Below are 25,361 nucleotides of genomic sequence, written 5' to 3'. Positions count from 1 at the left end.
GTTAGGTGAGGTTTCTGTGACAGAGCACATCTTGGTGACAGTCTGAGTCAGTAGGGGCTGCCTTCTCATGTGGAATATTTATATTTCTTTTTCCCAAAACACATCATCTTTCTGCCCCAGATTTGACTTGTTCTCTGAAGGACACATGCCTGGCTAGGACTTAGAGGGGTGACCCTGTCCTATAGATCTAAAAAAGGAAAATGTCATGACAGGGAGAATGAACATCTTGTATGATACAGTTAAGGAACACAGCAGGATGGACCAGTGGCTTCTCAGCAACTCTGGGATCCAACCCATGCCACCTCCACAGGAATTCATCAAGTTACCATGCTTGCTTCTGTGGAAATGAGACAAGCTGATGACACCTAGTGTTCTCACTGGTCCTTCTTAAAATGCTGCTGGATCCAGAAGGATCCGAAGCCCACACTCAGGTTCTGTGTTTTCCTCCCTTCAAGTACCTTAGAGCTTGTTCCCTTCAAAGACACTTTTAAGGACTTGGTGGTGCTGGGAGTGAAGTTACTTTTCCTGGGACTTTTGAGCACCACAGGGCCAATTCTCCTGTGAAAGGAAGATGCAGGAAAATCTCCTATGGTCATCTTTCAAAAACATCACTTTTATTCTAAGATTCATGACAAACCCATCAAGAAATTTTATGTCTGCTATTAAGAGTGAGGCAGGGAAGAGCCTGGAAAAGAGGGGTCTGATGTGACCTGGGTGGACAGAAGGGCTCTGTCTTCTTCAGCTTTGGACAGGTTTGTAGCTCCTGCCCCCTGAATAGGGATGCCTTTGAGGAGCAGGGCCTTTGCAGAATTCCTGTGGCCCAGGATTCCATCATTTGTTCCCTTCTTCCTGGCTGGACCTCTGAGCAGGGCACAGACACAGAGGATCATGGCTTTCTACCTGGCTCCTTTCTGCAGGTCTCTGCCCATACATGGGTCCTCTCCAACACCATGGCTGCAGAATTGTGGCGTTCTGCATCTTCCAAAGAACTCTTAAAATGCAACAACACACGAGAAAGGGAACCTTGTGACTCCAGCTATACAGAGCATCTTTCCAACTGTGGTCACCCTGCTCTGCCCTACTCTCCAGGCTGCTTCCTCCTGTCTAAACCTCTGTCCCCAGTCACCTCTGTCCTTCATCACCTCGCTCCTCCCACATACCTAGCTCCTCCCACAAACCACTTCTCCTTCATCACATCCTCTTTTCCCTTCTCCACTCTCTTCTCTTAACATGGTCAATTCCCTTCTGCCGTTGACTTCTAGTCCAACATTTTTCTATTTCCCATGTGCAGGATAGAGTGAGATTTGTCTTCTGGGATGCTAGATATGTTCATGGGTTCCACTTAACCATCCCATGGTATCTAGATCTAGCTTCCCATTGCATTGCATCCTGTAAATACATTCTATAAATCCTATAAATATAATTATGATCTGTCCATTGACACAGGCATGAGTGAAATGGATACATTCAAATGCAGAAATGTACCTGGGCTGTGCCTGCTGCTTGTTCTCCAGACGCCCTCCTTGTGCCTCATTTCTGAGGGCAACAGGTGACATTTCTTCTTTGATGGGAAGAAGCAGCACAGTCTCATGAGGGCATTTCCTATCCTCCTTGTCCATGCCCTCAAGCCTCTGCGCTGGCCCTGGCTGTGGGTGGACTTGCCCTCTGCTGAGGTGCTGTGGAAGCATGAGCTGTCTTCTGTGTCCTCACTGATGCTGCTCTTTGAGTAAATGCAGGGAGCACTCCTGGCATGATGGTGGACTTGGTCCAATGTGTGTGTGTAAGTAAATTTGTTGCAACTCCATGGGTTTGGTCCCAGGTTTTGGCACCAAAATGTGAATTTTGCAACTCTGAGGAAAGGTATCTTGACTACTTGGGGAGTCAAGCGACACCTTGAGCAGCTCAGGACAGTTCTGACAGCCAGAGCTGCAAAGAGATAGCTTAGCCCTGGAAGGCAAGTTTTTCTGACTGTTGTGGAGAGTCACACCTGGAGCTGCCAGAAGCTCTGCAGGGAAGGGTATCCTGACTGTTTGGGAGAGTCAGGTGGTGGTGGATGGTCTCCCTGCAGGATATAGCAATCCTGCTCCTCTCCTGGAGAGCCTCTACAGCTGAGCTTTGCTCAGGCCCCACTTAGGGGGGAATTCCTAGCAGAGCTCTGCTTCTCTGGCCTAAGACGTTGCTCTGGAGAAAAGTGTTACTTTTTCAGCTCTCTTTTGCTCTGTCCATTGAGGGACGTCTCAGCAAGGATCTTCTCTACGCTGGCGAATGAAGATCTTCACACCCAAAACTCTCTTCAGAAAGAGATTTATTTGGGAAAGAGGGGTCCAGGAGAGTAGCTGCCTCTACCAGGGTGGAGAGAACAGGTTTTTGTTTTGTTTTGTTTTGGTTTTTGGTTTTTTTGTTTTGTTGTTTTTATCTGACCAGGCAGGGCAGTTTATAAAGGCTGCCTTGGGGGTGCAGTCAACCAGTGATTGGTTAGTTTCACAAGTCAGTTGGCCAGGGGCAGAGATGACTCTGATCTCACTGAGCCAAACAATGTTTCTTTCTGCCCTGATCTGAGCCATTTTTCCCTAGTTCTGGGCTCCAGGGTCAGAGTGGGTTTCTTTAGCCAGCCCCTTTCCCTACAGTGTGTCCTCTGGAGTGGCCTGCAGAGAGGAAGAGCAGGCTCAGTGGCTCTTCTGCCCCCTCTTTGACCTGCCTGCTAGCCATAGGCAGACACCTGACCATTAGTGGATGACCCTCTGAGCAACGCTCCAAGGGCAGGCTCATTTCCCCTCCTCCTTGGTGCTAGAGGGAAAGCAACAGGATTCTCTAGGGAAGGGAATGGTGTCACCTCTGGATTCGTGGCCTGAGCATGTGTTGTGCAGCCATGCCCCTGGAGAGCCTGCCCTTGCAGCAAGCAATAGGACGCCATGGCCTGGTCGAATTTCCTCTGGTGTAATGAATCTTTGATATCCTGGGCTTGGAACCCAATATGTTCCATGGCTTTCACAATTGCAGGGTCAAGCAGGCTGGGGACCATTTCTTCACAGTGATTTGGTAAAGCCTCCGTGTCTTTCCTGAGCCAGGGGTGTGTTTTCACTTCATCCACTGTTGGCCTAAGCTTGGGGTTGACTGTCATTAAGAGGCTAAGCAGGTCCTGGAGTTCTACTGACAGGCCCAAGGGGACAGGATACTTCCCTGACACAACCTGCCTCCGAAGCTCCGGTATGTTGACAGCACCAAATGGGACCTCACCGACTAACTACCATGAAATATAAGACTACTCCCAAGGTCCATATGTCGACCTTGGGGCCATCATAAAGTCTGCCGAGGAAGAGTTCAGGGGCACCAAATGGGTAGGTCCCACAGTAAAAGTTAAGCTTTTGCCCAGGCTTGACTTGGGTGCTAAGGCCAAAGTCGATGATTTTGACTTTTCCCTTCCCATCCACCATGATGTTGTCTGGTTCCAGGTCCCAGTAAATTATTCCCTGCTCATGGCAGTAACTCACAGCACTTAGTATTTGCCTGAAGATCCCCCAGGCCTCATTTTCCGGCAGGTGGCCAGCCTTTTGGACATATTGATAAAGCTGTTGTCCCTCAGCCAGCTCCATGATGAAATATGTTCTCTTCTCAGACTCAATCACTTGCAGGAATGAGATGATGTTGGGGTGATTGGTCATCATCATCATATCTACCTCAGATATGACTGACTGGATAGCACCACAGCTTCCTTTTTTTTTTTTTTTAAGTACTTGGACAGCCACCAGGGTACCTGTGAGGTGGTGGTGGCCCACTTTTACTTTGGCACAGCCTCCTCGGCCAATGGTCTTCAAGACTACTTATTGAGAGTGGAGGCTTTCTGGATCCAGGAGACTGGACTCAGATCCAAGCTCTGTGGACTTCTCCTCACTATAAGAGCATATTTTCCATAAGATAGTATAAATGCTACCCAAGAGAAAGTAAAAAAGAAAGAAAGAAAGAAAGAAAGAAAGAAAGAAAGAAAGAAAGAAAGGAGAAATTTAAAATGAAAACAAATTTTTTTTAAATTAGAAAATCTAAGCAATATAAAATTAAACAAAAACAAATCAAACTCCAAACAAACAAAATACATTAAAAACTAAAAACCTAGAAATCAAAACAAAATATAACAAAGCCATCAAAAGCTTCTAGAATATACAAATAACTAAAAAAATATAATAATAAACACTAGGAAATAACCCAATGAATAACTGGGATAGAGAACTGAAAAGAGATTTCTCAGAAGATACACAAATTGCTAAAGAAATGTGTGTGTGTGTGTGTGTGTGTGTGTGTGTGTGTGTGTGTGTGTATTAATGTTTACCATCCTTGTCCTTCAGGGAAATGCAAATTAAAACTACTTTGAGATTCTGTCTTACTCTAGTCAGAATGGCTAAGGCTAACAAAAGGCAACAAATGCTGGTGTGTATTCAGGGGATGGAGACCCTCATGCACTGTGGATGCTCGTGTGGATATAGGCGTTGGAGACCCTCCGCACTATGGATGCTGGTGTGAATTTTGGGGGGATATAAACCCTCATGCACTGTGGATGCTCATATGAATTTTGGTGGGATGTAAACCCTCATGCACTGTGGATGCTGGTATGAATTTTGGTGGGATGTAAACCCTCATGCACTGTGGATGCTGGTGTGGATGTGGGGGATGTAAACCCTCAAGTACTGTGGATGCTGGTGTGAATTTTGGGGGGGATGGAAACCCTCATGCACTGTGGATGCTGGTATGAATTTTGGGGGGATGTAAACCCTCATGCACTGTGGATGCTGGTGTGGATGTGGGGGATGGAAACCCTCATGCACTGTGGATGCTGGTGTGGATGTGGGGGATGTAAACCCTCATGCACTGTGGATGCTGGTATGAATTTTGGTGGGATGTAAACCCTCATGCACTGTGGATGCTGGTGTGAATTTTGGGGGGATGTAAACCCTCAAGTACTGTGGATACTGGTGTGGATTTGGGGGATGGAAACCCTCATGCACTGTGGATGCTCATATGAATTTTGGTGGGATGTAAACCCTCATGCACTGTGGATGCTGGTGTGGATGTGGGGGATGTAAACCCTCATGCACTGTGGATGCTGGTGTGAATTTTGGGGGGATGTAAACCCTCATGCACTGTGGATGCTGGTGTGGATTTTGGGGGGATGTAAACCCTCAAGTACTGTGGATACTGGTGTGGATTTGGGGGATGGAAACCCTCATGCACTGTGGATGCTCATATGAATTTTGGTGGGATGTAAACCCTCATGCACTGTGGATGCTGGTATGAATTTTGGTGGGATGTAAACCCTCATGCACTGTGGATGCTGGTATGAATTTTGGGGGGATGTAAACCCTCATGCACTGTGGATGCTGGTGTGAATTTTGGGGGGATGTAAACCCTCATGCACTGTGGATGCTGGTGTGGATTTGGGGGATGGAAACCCTCATGCACTGTGGATGGGAGTGCAAACTGGTGCAGCCACTGTAGAAATCAGCGTGGATGTTCCTCGGAAAACTAGCAATAGATCTACCATGTGGTCCAGCTATTCCACTCCTGAGTATATACTCAAGGGACTCTATTTCCTGCTGCAGAGACCCTTGCTCGCCATGTTCAGTGCTGCTCTATTCACAATAGCTGGGACACGTAAACAGCCTAGACATCCATCAATTGACGAAGGGCTAATGAAAATGTGGTACTTATACAAAATGGAATTTTATTCAGCTACAGAGAAAACTGAAATTATGAAATTTCTAAGTAAATGGATGGAACTGGGAAACATTACACTAAGTGAGGTGACCCAGACCCAGAAAGGCAAGCATGGCATGTTCTCATTCATATGTGGATCCTTGCATCAAACTTTAGATTTATTAGAGCAACTCTCAGATCTCATCAGAGAAATTATCTGTGCAAAGTTAACATAGAAACTCACAACTTGTCAAAGAATTGAGAGTGTCAATGGAGCACTCAGACAAAGTAGGATGTCCACATCGTACCCTTCCTCCTCTCAGGCTCAGGGACCATCATGGAAAAGGGGGCAAAGAGACAGTAAGAACCAGAGGGTGGAAGGACCAGAGCAATTATCTTCTTGGCATGACAGGACAACTGCCCTCACGAGCTGACTGCAGCTGTGGCTGTCTGCACAGGACCCGCACAAAACCAAGCAGTAGGCAGTCCAGCATGACTACCCATAGGAGCCACTGACAGTTGATGGTTTCTGGGGAAGGGAGAGTTGTTTCTCCTCCTGAAGGTGGCTCTTGATAGGCTGACCACACTCCAGTGGATGCCCCCACAACCATGAACATATGAGCACAAATTGGAACCAATGGGCTATATTGAGAGAGAGAGAGAGGAATGGGAAGTTGGGGGAGTAGAGGTTAGAGAGATCTAGGAGTAGATGGGAAGAATGGGTAGTGAATATGATCAAAATATATTCTATGAATATATGAAATTCTCAAAAAATACTGTATCTTTAAAAACCCACAAATAATCAAAAATTTAAAACCCCAAACAAAGCAAAAATACAAGAAAACCTAGAAAAGCAAAACAAAATCAGAAAACCAAAGGCGACACAAAATCCCCCAAAATGTAAAAATAATAAAAACACAAGGAAATTTCAAACAAGAACTTTAACAAACCCTGAAAATCAAAACCAGCCCAAACCAAGAAGCCAGAAAACCCAAAACATCAAAATTAAAACTCAAATAAACATTGAGCGATGGTGACATATACCTTTAGTCCCTGCAACTCCAGAGGCAGAAGCAGGTGGATCTCAGGGTTTGAGGCCAGCCTGGTCTACAGAGCAAGTTCCAGGACAGCCAGGGCTGCACAGTGAAACCTTAAGAACACTGAATGAAAGGATTTCAGATGAGATGAAAGGGGTGACCCAGGAATTCAGAATCTCAAGAGGAAATAAAGAACTTCCATATAGGCAACTCCACCCACAGTTAGAAAGGACGAAACTTTGTTTGCTCCGAAATGTGAGAGACATCAAGTCACAATCCCCCAAACAGCAGTGTCGAGACTCAGGTGCACAGAGATGTCTCTTTGTGACATCAGTCCCTGGAGCTGCCGGGCAGGGTTGTGAGAGCAGCATTCTGTCTGTTAGTAAGAGGCATGAGTTCACATAGGAGTGGTGGGGTTTTTAGTATTCCCAGCATAATCTCCATGGTGACACAGAAAAAAAAACTAGAATCACACAGAGAAGAGAGAAACTCAAGCATTTCTTCACTGAAAAATCAAGTAAGATCAAAAGATGATGATCAGGGAATGAGGGACAAAGGCTGTAAGGTTAATGGAGGACATAGCAAATGCCTCCTCAGTGATTGCTGCATCCTCTCTCTCTCTCTCTCTCTCCTCTCTCTCTTCTCTCTCTCCACAGACAGTGGTTGGCAGGATGTATAGAAAACATGACCTGAGTCCATGCCATGTGCAAGGCTCACTTTGGTGAGCAAAGGTCCAAAGGTGGAACAGACATGTGTGAGGACCAGCTGCTCTGTGCACACTGTGACCAGAAGGAACAGGGCAGCTGTGCTGACACAGACAAAATAGACTGTGAACCACAGTCAGGTCACAGGACCCGGGGTGCTGTGTCCTTTCTGAACACCCAGTGCCTCCCACGGGCTGGTGCCAGCTGCCAGTGCCATGGCATGCCATGCATCAAGCTGGGCTGCACAGCGGCTGACACGGCAGTTTAAGATTTGTCTCACACAGTCAGAGAACACTGTAGGCACTTAGTAAAACCAGGTCCAGACACAGATAACCACTCAAGGTACAGTATATTTTAAAATATGCTTAGATGCAGAAGGAAGAAAAGAAAATGAATATAGGCAGTCATAGAAAAAAATAGTTTAAAAATAATAAAGTCTTTAAAGAGAGAATAAAGTAATATAAAAACAATAAGTCACATAAAGATGGGAAATACACAGAGTGTCTGAATCCTGTATGGTACTTTGTTGAATCTGGATTTTTTTTAAATGCTAATGCACACAAAACATAGCTGCTGAGAGACATTGGATTATGGAAACTGCCAAATTACACCAACCTGTATATTTTAAGAATGTCTTAACTTCAAAATGGAATTCAGAAAATATGTTGTGTTTGGTGAGAGATTATGACTTCATTTCCACAGAAAACAAAAAGTTATGGTTCTCTTCAAAATTAATAAAGAGATCAGCTTTGATTAGGGGAGACCTCCTGAAAATCTAGGCATCAGACATGAAAAAAGAAGCCAAGTAAGTCTAAGTACAGATGACATGTATGATGATCCCTTTACCATGGGAACAGCTCTGAGACTGGATGAGACATGATAAATCTTATTGGCTACAGAGTCCTCACGACTTATTTTTACATGTCATCCTTTCATGTGGCGTGGATAGAGGTTTGGTTATTCAGTTCAAATGGACTTATAACATTGACAAATGTGCTTACCTGCTCAAACATAGAACAAAAATCATTTTAACTGAGTTTTGTATACTGCACATTCTGTATTTGTGTTAATGCAGATATATATGTTACCTTTAAAAGTTTTTGTGTTTTCAGAAAGAAAAAAGGACCAATCACCAATGAAGACAAGTAGTCCAGGTGATCCAGCTTCTCAGAATGCCTCTGTTGCAGTTTCCTCAAAATTCTGCATCTGGAACAACTTCAAAGTTGCTAGCTGAGATGGTCCAGTGTAGTTAGAGTTTTCCTGCCTGGCCCACAATCAGGACAAATCTCTCTCACCCGCCAGGCCCATAGACACTCAGACCCAACCAAGTAAACACACAGAAACTTACATTGTTTACAAACTGTATGGCTGTGGCAGGCTTCTTGTTATCTACTTCTTCTATCTTACATTAACCCATCTCTCTTAATCTATACTTTGCCATGTGGCTTGTGGCTTACCAGTACCTTATCTCTTTTCTGTCATGGCGGTGGCTGGCAGCGTCTCTTCTCCCCCAGCCTCCCACTTCCCACAATTCTCTTCTCTCTTGTCCCACCTATACTTCCTGCCTGGCCACTGGCCAAACAGTATTTTATTTATACAGAGCGATATCCACAGTAGTCCAGTCTCAGACTATACAGCCAAGGCTTGAGATAAGTTCTACACTTTCACACCACACAGAGATTAAACAAAAAATAATACAACCAGCTCTCCTAGAACTTGACCCTTATCTCAATCTTCTCAGGGTCTCCTAAGGTTCCCATTGCTCCCAGACAACAGGAAGCAGTCTGGAGAAAATGATACCCACATTCCCATGAGGTGGGATGGGTGGTTTTTGGTCATTCGGTGAGTTATGGATGTTCATCATCATTAAGGGGGCTTGGTTACAAGTTGTTATTGGCCATGGTCAGGAAAAAAAAGGTGAACATAGGATATTTGATGCAGAGAGTGATTTCTGAAGAGAAAAAGAGGGAGTATAGTATATAAATGATGGGATAAAAGGGTGGATTGTCGAGTCTACTTTTGAACAACCACTAGTCTCAAATATTTTACATTGGTATGGATTTTTGTATATTGATACAAACTTAAGGTTATTTTTGTTTGTATATATATATATATATATATATATATATATATATATATATACTGCCCTTGTTTAAGGTATTGTACCTATGCACCTCATTTAACAATGCAATGCAAATTTCTAGGCCTTAAAAGCTATTTAGGATAATAAAGAAATACAAGTTAGTAGTTCATCATCTATAACAATCAAATTTACAGTCATGTTAGGTATGTTTTAAAAAAAACAGTGGTCTTCAAACACTTCAAAAATCTACACAATATGGCATTTTAAATGTTTTAATAGTATATGGCTTTTCATGACAGTGAAATACATCTGCTTCTGTCAATACCAATTTACTTCAAAAAAGGATGATGAACATTGAAGAATCCCCATATGGAGTTTGTTTTTATTCTGGCTAACTTAGCCACTTGGCAAGAAACTGCCCTTGCCTCAACTGCTGACAGTATGCTGTCTAAACAAGCAGGACACAAAAGAAGGCAACTGCCAAACTTTGCCTACACAAGGTAGGACAGCCCTTCAAAATTCCTGCTTCACAGAAAAGTCTGTCAGATATTCTAGGCCTGTAGGCTGGAGATGGATATCCCAACATTGCAGAGGAAACTTGAGTGACTGTCCAGGCAGCCAGCTGTTTTTGTCATTTCTATAGTTTTAGAAGTTGTTTGCCCTTCACTTCCTGTTTACTCAGGTAATATTATATCCTTCTTGGGTCTCTGATGGAGTTGATGACCAGATAGTTATAGTTACTGCTTTCCTTGTTACCAAATTCAAAAAAGAAACTTACACAAGAGGTATAAAGTATACAAGTTTGAGATACATAAAAGCTTAAATTGTTCACTGAAGGAAATGTCTTGAGGTTTTTAAAGATAGCTTTAGGATGGTAATACAAGTTATAATAAAAAAATGGTTCAGATATAAAACTTTAAATTCTTCAAGATAAGATAGATAATGAGTATTTTCTCCAAATATGCCAAATACAAATACATTGTGAATGTAATTCTTACCTGATAATTGTTCTTATTATATTGTGGGGCGTTTACCCACCAACCCCACAGCTCCCCAGAGGTTTTTTTTTTTTTTTTTTTTTTTTTTTGAGTGTGAGCAGCAGGAAATATTAGATAGAAGGATTTAGATTGTGTAGATAAACAGATAGAAAATAAAGGGCCTGGAAACTTTTCCAATGGGCCCTGACTGTCTCTGCCTCAGGGTATTTATAGAGATGCCAAGGGGTGGAGCAAAAGACCTCCTCCCCCAGGACAGCCAAGTGCAGACCATTTCAGGGCCTGTGGCCCTAATCATCCTCTATGCGGACCTGCTGGGTAAAGCCATGAGGAACCTGAAAATGGGCGTCCACATTGTATATAGTTTTACTATGTTAGAGTTTAAACCTTCCCTTTTTATTTAGACAAAAAGGGGGAAATGTTGTGGGGTATTTGTACACTGTGTGAAGATACATTGCTGTGATTGATTTAATAAAGAGCTGGATGGCTAATAGCTAGGCAGGAGGGACAGTTGGGACTTCCAGAAAGAAAGAGGAAGTAGGAGGAGATAATCAAGGTGCAGAGGAGATACCAAATGTGTTGTTATTTGTGAGATGGTGGCCCAAAGAAAAAAATATGTCTACATAACAGAACAGGAAGGAGATGAGGATAAAATAGGGCAGGCAGGAGAAGCTAGAAGGTTTACTCAGGGTCTTCAAATCAGCTGGACTCGTCCTTCTTCTTCCTGCTCTTCTGGGAGTCTAGACAGACTTCTCCAGATCACCAGACTGACTCCCCCTGTGAGAGCAAAGCCTCACCCCCACTCCATACACACCTGCAAACAGCTCTCTTCCTCAGGCCTAGAGAGAAGTGCTGGGGACAGCCATGCCCAGTGAGCTGTGCTGGTGAGGGTACACGTCTCTGCCACCATTCAGGTTCACGGGGAATACACTGTGGACCTGCAGATGGAAGAGGCCTGACAAGCTCCAGTCAGCATTTCAGCTGGGTGGGGCTGTCAAGGAACCAAGACACTCCACAGCATCACCCAATGGGCCAACAAACAGCATATGTTCATTGGACTCTTTTAGCATATATGTGTGTAGAATGAGGTAGGTGTACAAATGGTATGTCCATGTGTGATGTGTAGTTGTGTATGTGATATATGTGTATGGTGTGCATGTGTGTGTATGTATGCCTGACTTGATGTGTGGATTTATGAGTGCTGTATGAATGTGGTGTATGTGTGGTATACGTATATGTTTGTGTATTTTGTGTGTTTTTATTTGCTTAGAAACATGTGGTGGGGCCCTTCAGTTCTCACACTAGCTACAGACAGGAAATGGACAGCCCTGGGAGTCTAAGCATCCAGACACACAGGGATGGGCCTGCAAAATGAAGAGAGTCTGGCCAGAAACACCCTTAGAGCTCCTAATGAAGAACATTCCCATTCCAAAGGCAGCAAGGGCAAAACAAAAGAGAACCAGGAAATACACTGCTTTTCAACACATGAGAGTTCTCCCACAGTGAGGTCCCTGAACCCCCAGATCTGAAAATCCCCACTGCCTGCGCTGGAGGCAGCTTCACTTCCCTGATGAAAGCTGAGGTATTCCAGCGTTCTCACTAGCTGTAATCTGTTCTCTGCTGGAACTGCCCACAACTGCATCTCAATTGCCAAACCTGTGGACTAACCCACAAAAGCCAAGGAAATGTGAAGCTTCTTTCCATCTACCTCGAGCAGCTATATGAGAATAAGGGCGGAAAGAGAGCCTGGTGGAAGACTTTGGTGAGGAGGGATGGGTGCTGGCAAACTGCTCTGCAGGTGGTGGACTATCCCCATGAACATGGTCCTCACCCTGATGCCCAACACCAATGCCCAGTGAGGAGGAAAGGGCTCCACAGTTGTGTGAAGGCAAGCATCTGGGATGAGAGATTATCTTGGGGTGGGGGTGGGTGGGGCAACAGAATCACAAGCATCCAAATAACGAGAACAAGAGGGTCACATAGAAGTAAAGACTGTGGACTGGGGTGTGGCTCAGTGGCACATCTCTGCTGTGATAAAATGCCTGGGAAAAACCGCTGACGGAAGGAAGGCTTTGTTTTGCCTGCCCCACGGTTTGAGGGACCACGGTGAGAAGGCGGGGTGGCAGGAGCATAAAGTGGTAGAGCAGATTGTGACTGAAGTCACAAAGCGGAGTGGGTAGAGTGCTGGTGCTCTTCTCTTCTTCCCCTTCCCCTTCAGTGTGGGACCCTAGACCACAGAGTGCTGCTTCATTCGGGGGATGCCATGGGTCTTTCCTCATCAGTTAAGCCTCTCTGGAGACAATGGAGACAACCACAGACATGCCCAGAAGTGTGTCTCTTAGGTGGTCTTATAGACAGTCATTGACCATCCCATTTTCTATGGTCAGTAGAGAACAGGAAAAAGAGGAGAGAAAGGGGGAGGGAGGGAGGGAGGGAGGGAGGGAGGGAGGGAGGGAGGGAGAGAGAGAGCACAAAAGCATGATAAAGCAAGAAGAGAAAGTGATGTTAGGAAAGTCCACAAGTCCAAAGCTTCTGAGAGCTTCTAGAAGCCCTCTTCTAGGAATGCAGTCTTTTTGACTTGATTTCAGATTTCCCAAACTGTAAAACTATAAATTTATGTTGTTTCAAATGACTAAATTTGTGATGATTTTTAAGTAACAGATGAAAGGCTTTGAATGAAGGGAGGGGAGCTTAAGAGGGATGTTGAAATGGGTCACTGGGGAGTGAGGAATTTTTTAATGTAAGTTATTAAAGCCATGGACAGGCAGAGAGGCAAGAGCAAGTGGGACTCCAAGGATCTTTCAGGACCCTGCACCAGAGACAGACAGCGTGCTGGGGGCTTTGAAGAGAGGAAATTAGGGTCTACATAGCAGAAGTCAGGGGTGTCTTCACATGTTTTCTGAAGGTAGGGGATGTCTTGTAGTACAAGCCTGCAACCAGACTATTGATTCCTAGGCAGGAGGCAGGGGAGGGCAGGCTGTATGGCTGCTAATATGATGGAAACTGACTTCCCAGGTGAGACATCCTGGCATTGGGATGTCTGTTAGCTAGGGACTCACAGACAGGGACTCTGCAGGATGCCTGTCAGTGTCTGTGAAGGAGAGGTGGCTGCTGCAGATATTGTGACCAGAGCAGCAGCTAGAGTCTGACATTACCTTCTTAGAATAGGAATAAGAAACTGATGCAGTTGCCAATTATTCCAGAGAATCAGCAGCCAACATGCTCAACTAAAGTTAACACTCAGTGTCTTCTGAGAAAAACCTTCCTTTTTTTCACATTGTCAAGTCCAGCTGTGGCTGTGAGCAGCCAGCCAGCCAGCCAGCCAGGTGGTGGCTGGTCAAGAAAGTCCTACAAGGGGCAGCTGGCATTTCATAGGGAGTGCCCCACAGTTAGAGCTATGCTGATGTTCTAAAGGGTGTGCACTTCCAGGGTGGGTGTGTCTTCCCATCTTCAATCCTATCACATTACCACATCTGGCCACTCCCTTGAGGAACTAGCCCTGCTAACACCAAGTCTTGGTTCTTAAACATCAAAATCCTGTTAGCTGTTACCTGCAGTTATTTACCTCCCGGGAAACACCAACCACCGAGAAAATGGCCAGTTACTGTTGGGTTTTGGATGGTGGTGGTGGTGGGGTGTTCAAGAGGGACACTGAGAGATTACTGGGGACTAAGGAGTTTATTAGAAGAGTTACTAATGCCATGAACAGACAGAGAGGCAACAGCATGAAAGGGTCTCTGCAGAGATGAATCAGAGTCCACACAGCAGGAGAGGAGTCTCTTCTGAGCCCTCTGAGGACAGGGGGTCTTACAGACAGAGTGGGCAGCAAGTTTTCTGATTCCCAGGCTGGAGGCAGGGAAGGGCGTGGGAGCAGAGAGTGAACAGAATCAATATCCCTTTTGATGTTCACTCACTTCCCAGGTGAGAGATCCTCGGTCCTGGGGTCTTCTGTTAGCTCAGGACTCACAGAGAGGGGCTGGGTTGGTGCCTGTCTGCTTCCTTGAAAGGGGAGAGAAAGCTGCTGCAGACAACTGTGGCCTGAGCTGCAGCCAAATGCTAACATCACATTCTTACAATTGTTCTGCTGCAGGGTGCCTTTCCTATGAACTCCTAGAGAAAGCAAATTCCAGATTTCTTCATCAGCAGTGAGAGACTCCTGGGACTTACCGCCTCCCTAAGTATCCACTGAAGAGAGGAACTTGGCAAAGACCCTGTCCACCTATGAGAATTGCTGTCTTCTACGAGGACAGGGACAGGGGCAATGTCCTCTGGCTAGTGATGTCAAACCCACTGCAAAATGATTACTCTCTGCAAAAGGAAGTCTAGGCAGGCAATTTCTGCAGGTCTCCAAACCATGCCTCATCTACATGACAACTTGTTTGTATAGTAGATTCAAGTCCCCAGTACCTGAATCTAGGAGTTTCTTAAATGCTGTTTTGTTTCATTAAGGATCTTAACTGGCTCTCTTTAGAATTCTAGAACCAAGAAATGATTTTTTCCACGAAGGAGAATGGGTTCTTGAAGTCTATTTTTAATTATTCAAACAATAATTCCTTTATGAATCGATCGGTTTCAGGGTTAACGACGTCCAAATCTAACAGGCAGAGGCTCTATTAACCCATTGCCCTACACTTAAAGATGGAACCTTTGTAAAGGCTTCCTCAGAGTTTCAAGAATTTTCTCTCGGGCTGAGTAATTGGTTCTGATTGGAATTCTGACTGGAGTGTCCCCTAAGTCTGCCTTAGAGGGCAGAGAGAAGAAACGCGTTTGAGTCAGTTTTGCCAGCAAGTCCTCTCTTTCCAGTCCATCTCCCCTGAGTGTAGACATGCCCCTGGCCCTCTGCTGCACTGAAGGAAGCTGACTCTCATCTTCTGGAGATGTTGAAGTCAGCCTAGCACAGGCAACCTGCTGTGGAGATCGGCTCTTGAGTCATAGGAAGCCGCAGAATCAATGGACTCAAGCTTCATGCTGATTCCATCTTTGAAGAAAATCACATGCAGCTTTCAAAAATCAAGATAATTTTCTTCTGGAAATACCTTACTTTTGTGTGGCTTTTGCAACAGTGTTTTTTTTTTTAAACTCAAGATCAGACCAAAGAAAGGAATGCAATTTTTATGATTATCAGAAAAAGCCCACAGAAAGGATGCACTTGAAGGGAATCGGGTGTCGGAATAACTGGAGTCTGCCATTGGGTCACATCTCGTCCTTCCCATCTTTCTTCAGCATCTCAGTTTCCTTACTATTGCTGTGATAAAATACTCTGACGAACGCCACTTGTCCCTCACTGCAGAGTGATCACAGAGGCAGGGACAGGCACACAGGGTCAGGTCACATTGCAACCACAGTCAAGGTAGAGCTCCCCTGTGATGAGACAGGACTCCTCGGAGACTGCACATGACTTTTCTCAGCTTTGCCGGTTAGCACAGAAAGGAATGTCTGTAGAGACGGCCTGTCTCCCTCAGGCAAAGAGTTCCAGGAGGGGAAGAGAGCAGGGGAGAAACATGGGCTCTGTTGCAGTAGCTCCCTTATTCCCAAGCCCCTCACCCCACTCCTATAAAGAGTCACAGCCAGGCTTTACCCCTGGCAGACCCCTCCATTTTCCCTGGGAGAGAATCTACCCCTCTCTGTGTGCTAATAAACGCAGTCCCATCTGTTGAAACTCAGACTCTGGTCTCTTGCGGCCTTCTTTCTTCATGGTGCCTCAGAAATTTAACAGTCAAGAAGCAGCGAGCAAGGGATGTATCCTTGCTCGTACGCAGCCAGCTTGCTCTCTCTATGTGTGTACAGTCCAGGATACTCTGACCAAGTAATGGTGCCACTCAGAACAGAGGTCTTCCCACCTCAATTAATCAAGATAATCCCCTGTAGACCTGCTCAGAGACCCATCTCCCAAAACATTCCACATTCTGTCAAGTTGACAAAAAAAAAAACAAAAAAAAAAACCCACAGGGAATGATGTTCAATGGACCATGGACCATGAATGAATGAATGAGTGAGTGAGTGAGTCAGTGGGTGTGTGGGCGAGTACACAACCGCACACTGGAGAATAAATAGTCCAAAAGTCCCAGCAAACATCACACGGGACCAGGCCAGACAAACTAGGCAACTAACAAGTCAGATTCCAAAACCTTATGAATTTTACCCATGTCAGGCTCTGGGGAGGAAGAAGTCACAGGGATCACACAAATGTGAAGACAGAATGTGGGGAGGGGCGAGGATGGGAGTGGGGACCCCACAGCCGAGCGGGACCCACACGAGTCTGGATACGGTACATTGAGCGGTGTGTTGTCCGAGACTCACTCTTGCTTCATCTGTTTTAAATGTGGAATAAGGTAATTTTAATTTTTTTTTTTGTGGGTGTGACATTTTTCCTCAACAGACTGGATCTTAAATTTAGATGTGGGTGTTGCGTAACAGTGGGAGTAAGCGTCTGTGTTGTCTGAGATCTGAAATAACCAGGAGCAAGCAAAGTGGAACAAGACCTTTATTGTGTGCTGGGGACTTAACGTTGTCAATGGGACAGTCACAAGTGCATCTAGGGAAGGGTAAGAGCCTCCAGATAGAGGCAAATCCTTAGAGAATGGACACACCCAAAGTAAAAAAAGACCCTGGGCTTGAGACAGCTTTCTCTAATGGGGGTTGATGACATAACCCATGGGAAAAAGGAAGACAGCAGTCGGCAGTGATCTGAGCAGCAGCCGTACTGACGGGAGATGTTTAACAGTTCATAATAACAGCTTAACTGGGGGTATGAGGCTGGTGCTGCCCTGTGCCCTTCAGACGGGCCCAGGATCTCCTCAAGAGAGACAAGTAGGGACCTGTTCTAATATGGAGCCCTGAGGAGGGGAGGGTCTGGAAATTAAACAAGAGAACTGGGACTGTTCTGTTATTTAATAATAATAATTATCCTCATTATTATAATAGCTTTCATTTGTGTATTCAATGGGCTGGGTGCTTTCCCATGCACTTATGTTCTTCATTTTTAGAATAACCTGCAATATAGGTTAAATTTTTCACTTGTGTTGCTTAATTAGTTAATTCTTTGGCTGAGTCTGTCTGTCTGTCTGTCTATCTGTCTGTCTGTCTGTCTGTCTCTCTCTCTCTCTCTCTGTCTCTCTGTCTCTCTCTCTCTCTCTCTCTCTCACACACACACACACACACACACACACACACACACACACTACAATTAGCAGGAATGAAGGACACACTAGGAACAGCATGTGTGTAGACTGCTCACACCAGCCCAGAGGAGAGCATGGTGCTGATGTAAGGGCAGCCGGCCCTGCTGGCTTTCTGTTGTGTACCCAGCGGCGCTTCCTTCATCTCCACACTGCATCGCCACATCCTTTGGAGATAAGTGTGCACCAGCGCATACACAGCGGCTGCGCCATCTTAATGACTGCATAGAATCCCCTTCTATAAAGGGGCTGTAACTTATTCAGCCAGACCCCTGTAAGGAGCGTTTGGATGGCTGCCAATCCTTTGCTTTTAACCCTGTTTGTGCAAGGGATACCATGATTTCACAAATGGCCAACTGCCCAGACTCAGCCTCTCAAAGCCCATCCCTGCTGATCCCTAGACCACCTCACGGGGCTTTCTTTCCCAGCTCCAATCCTAAGCAAGGCCTTATCTTCTCCCCACAGATGTCAACTAAAGCAAGAACAAACTGGAATCCAGCTCTCTTCTGTTAGCCCACACATTAAAATTACCATAGAGTGTAAAGTGGTGTGTCCTCTTTTCACTGATTTTTAACAGTGTATTTTCATGTGTCTGAGTTATTATTTTATAATATTGTGAATATCTTTTAGATTTTTCATTTTAGCAAGGCTGGGAGAGAGCTTACCCAGGAAAGTGCTTGTCTTGCAAGTATGAGGACCTGAGTAACTCTTAATACTCATGTTAAGAAAACAAAACAGCCTGGCAGTGGTGCATGCCCTTAATCCCAGCACTGGGAGGCAGAGGCAGGCAAGATCTCTGTGAGTTTGAGGCCAGCCTGGTCTACAGAGTGAGATCCAGGACAGCCAAGACTACATAGAGAAGCCCTGTCTTAAAAAACAAACAAACAAATTAAAAAACACCCCCAACGAAACAAATGAAAAACAAAAACAACAAAAAACCCCAAACAAAAAAACCCAGACCGAGTGTGATGGCACAAACTCATCATCCCTGGACTGGTGAGATGGAGCCAGACAGATCCCAGGGGCTCATCGGCCAGCCAGCTAACATACCAGGCAAGCTCTTAGAGATAGAGGACCTATCTCAACAAGGACAGGGAGACAGAGACAGAAGAAAAACACCGGAGGTTGACCTCTGACCTCCACAAGTGCACATACATGGAAAAGCCCTAATTTTAACTGTTGGCATTGTGAATATCCATGGAACCCATATCACCGAAAGCTTTTGGGAGTGAAATGTTTCTTAGAATGTGAAGTGGTCCTGAACCCAAATGTTTGAAAATTGCTGCCACCATTGATAATTCCAGGAGTGGAGCTGGGCCTTGGAAAATTACAGGCTTTTATACGTGGTACTGAGGATTTCATCAACTTACATCCCACCAACAGGGTGTAAGATGCCATCTTCCCTTCATCTGGAAAACAGCCATGTGAAGCCTTTCCTTCTGTACCTGCCTGGTTGCTGAGAATGCTTTATTGTGGTTTTATTTTGCATTTCTCTTCCGTGGCACACACACATACCACACCATGCACACACACATGTAACATGCACAGGCCACACGAGTCCACCCACACCACTGACCCCCCAACACACACACACACACACAGTTTGGAGTTCATGGTTGTGTGTGCAGGCTCAAGGTCTTTGCCATTTTCCCTCTAGATGATGTGCTGGCTTCCTGATGTTTACATGTTCTCTACACATCAGCCTTGGTGAGTTCTCTGCACTCTTCCCACACTGGGTCTTTCCTGGCCTTCCCATTTTGTTCTGATGGTTTTCAACACCTGCATGAGGAAGACCCTGCTGGCCATTTGAGTTACTAATTGAGCTGACTGGCCACGTGGCCAACAGTCCTGTGTCTTGGTGGGGTGTTTAACAGGGTCTAATATCAAGTGAAAGCTCTGGTTTGCAGCCAAGGTTGAGCTAGAGACGGAAGCTTCTCTGAGATGCCATGGCGGTGTCTCCAAACAACCTGGTCCAAGAGCAGAGTGGGTGCCAAGACCCACCTTCAGGTCCACATGTGGAGAGTCTGGGGTATAGTTTAGGGGTTTTTCTGTTTGTGAGATCAGGTGATCTGAAAGGAATTTTCCCTTTTCTTATCTGGATACGCTTCATTTTTTAACATCCTGAACTTCCTAGGACCTTCTAAGTGAGACTCCACCTGCAAGCATGGTGTTTCTCAAAAAATCAAAGGTAGGACACGGGTTCTGGGTACAAGCTTGAGAGTCTTGCACTGTATGTGGGAAATGAGAGCAGGAAAGACCATGAAGCTTGCCCAAGGTGACAGAGATCATTCTGGAGCCAACATCTTGATCTAAATCCTTGCTGCCACATCTCATGGCTGACTGAACACCACCAATCACTCCCATTTCAATCACAGATGCTTCTGCCCTGCTCTGCTCCCTGTCACTAAAAGATAAACGCGATCCTTTTCAAGGGTCAGATGGCACCAGCAGTTCCTCACAAGGCATTGTCTGTGCTGGTTTATCATGGGAAATGACATCAACCAGATGGCTAAAAAGAGGCCCACCACAGCAGCCCAGGCCCTCCATTCACCAAGTAGCTTTTCTGTTTCTTCCTCACACTTAGCATCGAACAATCTACAGCAATGTCGTTAACCTGATGTCGGGACCTGGTTTTGCCAGCACCTGTGAAAACAAATGTAATGATAAAATTAAGAGTGAGCCCCTATTCCAATGACATAAAGATCAGCCCAACCCTGTGGCCCCTCCCCCACCCCCCACATATGTGATACATGCCACATGTTTAGTGTATCCAAGGAAAGGAGGACACTGCTTTTAGATGACATCGTCTTTTCTCCCCAGAGCCCCCAAACTACATTCTAAACAAACAAGGCTCCCAAGTCAGCAAATGGGCAGCCTCTAAAAATCAACATGCTCCATCCATTGTCCACTTCTGTCTGAGGATGCAGTGTGGCCAGCTGCTCCGCTGCCTTGACTGCCCCGCCGTGATGGACTCTACCTTGAGCTGTGAGCTAAAATAAACCCTTTCACCCTTAAGTATTTTTGTCAGAGTATTTTAATCAGAATTATTAAAACAGAAAAAGAAACCCAGACAGACACCCTTCCTTCCCACACACCTATTCATGGAGTGGAGGAGCCAATATTAATACTAAATTCCAGGTAGGATGAAATGTGTCTGGAGGGATGCCACACAGTGGGTGGTGACGGGTCATGAAAATGTGCAGAATGTTTCATGAAAGCAACAAGGAAGGAATTCCAAGTTTTCATTTGTTTTATGTACATGGATGTTTTCCCTGCCTGTATTTCTGTGCCTTGCCTTTGGGGCTGGTGCCTGAAGAGGCCAGAAGTGGGTGTTGGATCCCTTGGACCTGGAGTTACAGATGCTTGTGGGCTGCCAAGTGAGTTCTGGGAACTGAATCCACTGCTCTTACTGCTGAGCCATCTCTCCAGCCCTGCAAGGAAGGATTTTTAAACTTTCTGATACAAAGAAATGATAAACAGCTAAGTGTGGTGGCTCACACCTATACCCTCAGAATTTAGGATGCTAACTTAGGAGAACTGCCCTGGCCGTTCTGAAGCCAACTGAAGTTACATAGTGAGTTCTAGGCCATGCTGGGCTATAGAGTGAGACCCTGTCTCAAAGACAAACCAACCAAACAAAAAAAGTGTTAATTATTTATGGAGGTCAATATGCTTAGACTGACTTTTTTTTTTCTCTCGATTTTTCGAGACAGGGTTTCTCTGTGTAGTTTTGGTGGCTGTCCTGGATCTCACTCTGTAGACCAGGCTGGCCTCGAACTCACAGATATCCACCTGGCTCGGCTTCCTAAGTGCTGGGATTAAACACATGCACCACCACTGCCCGGCTAGACTGACTATCAAACCATGTACACATATCAAAATACCACACGCAGCTGAGTAGGTAATCTCATCACTCAGAGAGGTGAGGTAAGAAACTTACAATTCAAGGCCAGCCTGTGCTAAGTAGCAAAACCAACCAAGCAACCTAAGGTCTGGGGATAGAGCTCAGTGGAAGAGCATGCACCCAGAAAATGAAAGGCCCCGTGTTCCATCCCTAGCCAAAGGAAAAAAAATCATCGGATATCACATAAATACAAATGCTGACTAAGAAAAGAACAAAAGAGAATGATTTCTGGAATGCTTCTTTGCATCTATGAAGATCGCAAACAGTGGTACCACTGCTTACAGGAGGGACCCAGTGGCTTGCCAAAACACCATGGTGGCTTGGCTTCGGAGAGGAGCTTCCCTACTCTTCATGGGCCTAAGCTAGTTATGTGACAAGGCAGGAATACCTGATTCTGAAAGCAAAAACGATCTGAGAAATCACAACCCTGTGGGCAACTGAGGCACAGACAGATCTGTGACTAAATAGAAGAGCTCACTAAGGCCCCAGATGCTAAGAGGTGTAAATCCATCACTGTGGCTTCCTCGGCGTTGTCTATTTACTTCCTTGTATTACAGAAAACAATGGGAAGTTTTGTGCTTGTTGGAGCTGTGCACTGGAAGAGAAGGATGTACACCTGATGGCATTTGTCAGTAATGTCTGGTTCTTTGTTTTGTTTCGTTTTCCTACTTATAAGAAGTGGACATGCAGCTGGTCGTGGTGACACACGCCTTTAATCCCAGCACTCGGGAAGTAGAGGCAGGCGGATCTCTGTGAGTTCAAGGCCAGACTGGCCCACAAAGCAAGTTCCAGGAAAGGCTTCAAAGATACACAGAGAAACCCTGTCTCAAGAAACCAAAAGAAGAAAAAGGAGGAAGAGGAGGAAGAGGAAGAAGAAGAAGGAAGAAGAAGGAAGGGGAGGAAGAGGAAGGAGAGGAAGGCGAGGAAGGAGAAGGAGGAGAAGGAGGAGAAGGAGGAGGAGAAGAAGAAGAAGGAGGAGGAGGAGGAGGAGAAGAAGAAGAGGAAGAAGAAGGAGGAGAAGAAGAAGGAGGAGGAGAAGAAGGAGGAGGAGAAGGAGGAGGAGGAGGAGGAGGAGGAGGAGAAGGAGGAGAAGGAGAAGGAGAAGGAGAAGGAGAAGGAGAAGGAGAAGGAGAAGGAGAAGGAGAAGGAGAAGGAGAAGGAGAAGGAGGAGGAGAAGGAGAAGGAGAAGGAGGAGGAGAAGAAGAAGAAGAAGAAGAAGAAGAAGAAGAAGAAGAAGAAGAAGAAGAAGAAGAAGAAGAAGGAGAAATGCCACTTGGGACTGACCCGTGGATGAGGATTCCCCCAGTCTCAGAATGAAGCCCTATTTCTACCACCAGTTCAGCCTGTGGCTCTAGAGCTCTGGGAGGGTGGATCTCAACTGCCCTAAGGCCCCTGGGATGGTCTTTGTGGCAGCCTAGGAGGCTGATTCAGGGCTAGCTGGCTGTGGCACTTCAGAGCTTTCTTAATAAATTAACAGGTAGGCTTGACTTTTCTCCTGACAGGGATTTCTTGGTAGCGGTGGCTCCAGGAAGGTGCACTAAGGCTTCCTGGGAGGAGACCAGACCATGTTTCTTCAAGAGCATGCTCAGAGGAACATGCGACAAGGTCCCCCAGAGAGGAGGGGCCAGGCACGCGCCTCCTGACCCTGCTCTCCCAGCTGAGAGGCCAAGGTGGCAGTGAGAAAGACAAACTGGTCCTGTGGTGGGATCTCTCTTTCCCTTTGTGGTTGGTGCTGTCTATAAACATTTTATGTGTGACTCCGGGAGTGAGGGCTGAGAGGTGACGGGTGGAGGGGAGGCTCCTTGGTCATGGAGGCCTCCTTTCTCACTGTGAAGTACTCTTCCTCAGGTGGCCACACAGTGAGATGACTGTCCACTGGGAATCCCAGACAGATGATGAAAAAACACTTCAACATGCTGAAGCATGCGCCAAACGTTACACGGGTCGATTTATACTAAAAGTGTATTGGTTATAAATCTGAAATTCGAATTTGACTGGGCAGAGCTGCAGAGATGGCTTAGTGGTTAAGAATTCCTCTGTCTTTTCAGAAGACTGGAGTTTGGTTCCTAGCATCCAAGTTGTACAGCTCACAACAACCTGTAACTCCAGCTCCAAGGGATCTGACATCCTCTTTCTGGCCTTTATGGGCACATACACACACTGCACACATACACATGTGTGTATACACACACACACACACACACACACACACACACACACACACACACACGAAGAGTTTTTGTTTTTGATAAATTTAGCTACCTTATCTAATTTCACTTTTATTTTCTGAGGAGAAAATTTTAGTATGCAGAAATCATGGGTTGGATTTCATTTAGATGTTTCACTGTTTTGAGTAGGTTTGAATTTAACTTCTGCGAGCCTTGACTTTGAATAACTAAATCAGTGGAGACAAAGGCTCCAGGACGCAGCACAGGACTGAGGTGAGCCAAAGGAGGCCCTAGTTCACTGAGTTCTTCCTTCCACAGCTCCAGGCCTTTGTCCTGGTGAGTCATCAGAAACCTGTGGGCTTGAGGCTTTGGACTGGCCCACAGCTCACCATGTGGTCACCAGCACCATCTCTCCATGCCAAGATCAAAACCCCAGTAGAGGAAGGGACCATGTCCAGGTCCTGTTCCATTTTGCTCTGACAAATGTGCCCTTCATAGTAGCCCCCCTGTGCCACATCATGATTTCTTTAAGACACACCAGACAACTCGAGTATTGGGACATGTAGAAATGCTGATTCTACGTGCCTTCACACACAAAAGTTCCGGACATTCCCCCTGCTAAAACCCTGGACCACAGGAACCAAAAGGTCCTCCAGGGCCATGGGACTACACCAGACACACTGTGCCTCACTGTTCCTGGAATTCGCGTGCTCTATGGTAGAATGGAAAATAAAGTTAGGAAAATAGTGTGTTGACAGGACATTTGGTAGGGCTTCTCCTTCAGGTTGCACGCCTGTTCCCTGGCCTGCTGTGGCTGCCTCACCCCTGCTGTGCTAGCCTCACCCCTGCTGTTCTGACGCCTCTGAAGAAAAGAGCTGCCTGCTTGCTGACCATCCATCTCCATCAGATGGGTGATGGAGGGTGGAAGGCCATCCTGTCAGATGCATGGGATCTGCAGAGTGTCATGATGGCCAGAGAGTGCCTAGCCATCTGCACTGTCAGGCCCCACAGGCCAGAAACAGCAAGCTTACCAGAGATAAGCGACATCTCCGGACCTTGGGGACATTTCTAATCTGAGGTGCTGAATCCAAGCCATCAAAGGGAAAGGTCAGGAGAGTATTTTAAACCGCTGCACAGTTGGTGTTGTTAATGATGCCCTGGAAACTGTAGATTGAGAAGCTCCAGCTCGTCTGTTTGTTCATCTCCAGGGCTGTTGCTGGCTCTGCCACATGTCTTCAGAGTGTGCTGATTGAGCCAGACTGAAGTTTTGAGATTATGATTGCAACTTTGAGTCCTGGGTACAGAGTTGCTTTCAGTTTGATGGTAAACTGGGAGTGTTTAATGAATTTTCACTGCTTGGGTAGTGTGTGCAACATGAAGGATGCCTTCTTATTAACCGTGGTTGGGGTATTTATGAGGAATCTGAGGGTTTTTAATCCTCCAATTTATTACATGAATCACATGAGAGTGTAAGTCATAAGGGTTCCTGTAATTGTCTTTAATCCACAACTCTCTCTTCCCAGAAGTGATTTATTTCTAAATTAAAGTAGATTTAAATACTCTGTCTCTTCAATCACAGCTCAGTAAATGTGCCCCAAATGTAGACC

The 25,361-nt window shown here is 45.7% G+C and overlaps 1 protein-coding gene across 1 annotated transcript in view; it reads right to left on the bottom strand.

The window, feature by feature from the left end:
- Positions 1-374: 374 nt before the first annotated feature.
- LOC118570314 (sperm motility kinase Tcr mutant form-like) overlaps positions 375-25,361 on the bottom strand; it is a 90,005-nt gene continuing 65,018 nt past the window's right edge. Inside the window, 4 exon segments of the mRNA XM_036168704.1 lie at positions 375-558; positions 1,497-1,720; positions 2,804-3,244; positions 3,246-3,927. Of these exon segments, the coding sequence (XP_036024597.1) occupies positions 375-558; positions 1,497-1,720; positions 2,804-3,244; positions 3,246-3,927 (1,531 nt within the window).

Source organism: Onychomys torridus, chromosome 19 (genome assembly GCF_903995425.1).
Source record: "Onychomys torridus chromosome 19, mOncTor1.1, whole genome shotgun sequence".
NCBI lineage: Eukaryota > Metazoa > Chordata > Mammalia > Rodentia > Cricetidae > Onychomys > Onychomys torridus.
Note: the sequence above shows the minus strand (reverse complement) of the source record. Positions and strands in the feature narration are given on the sequence as shown.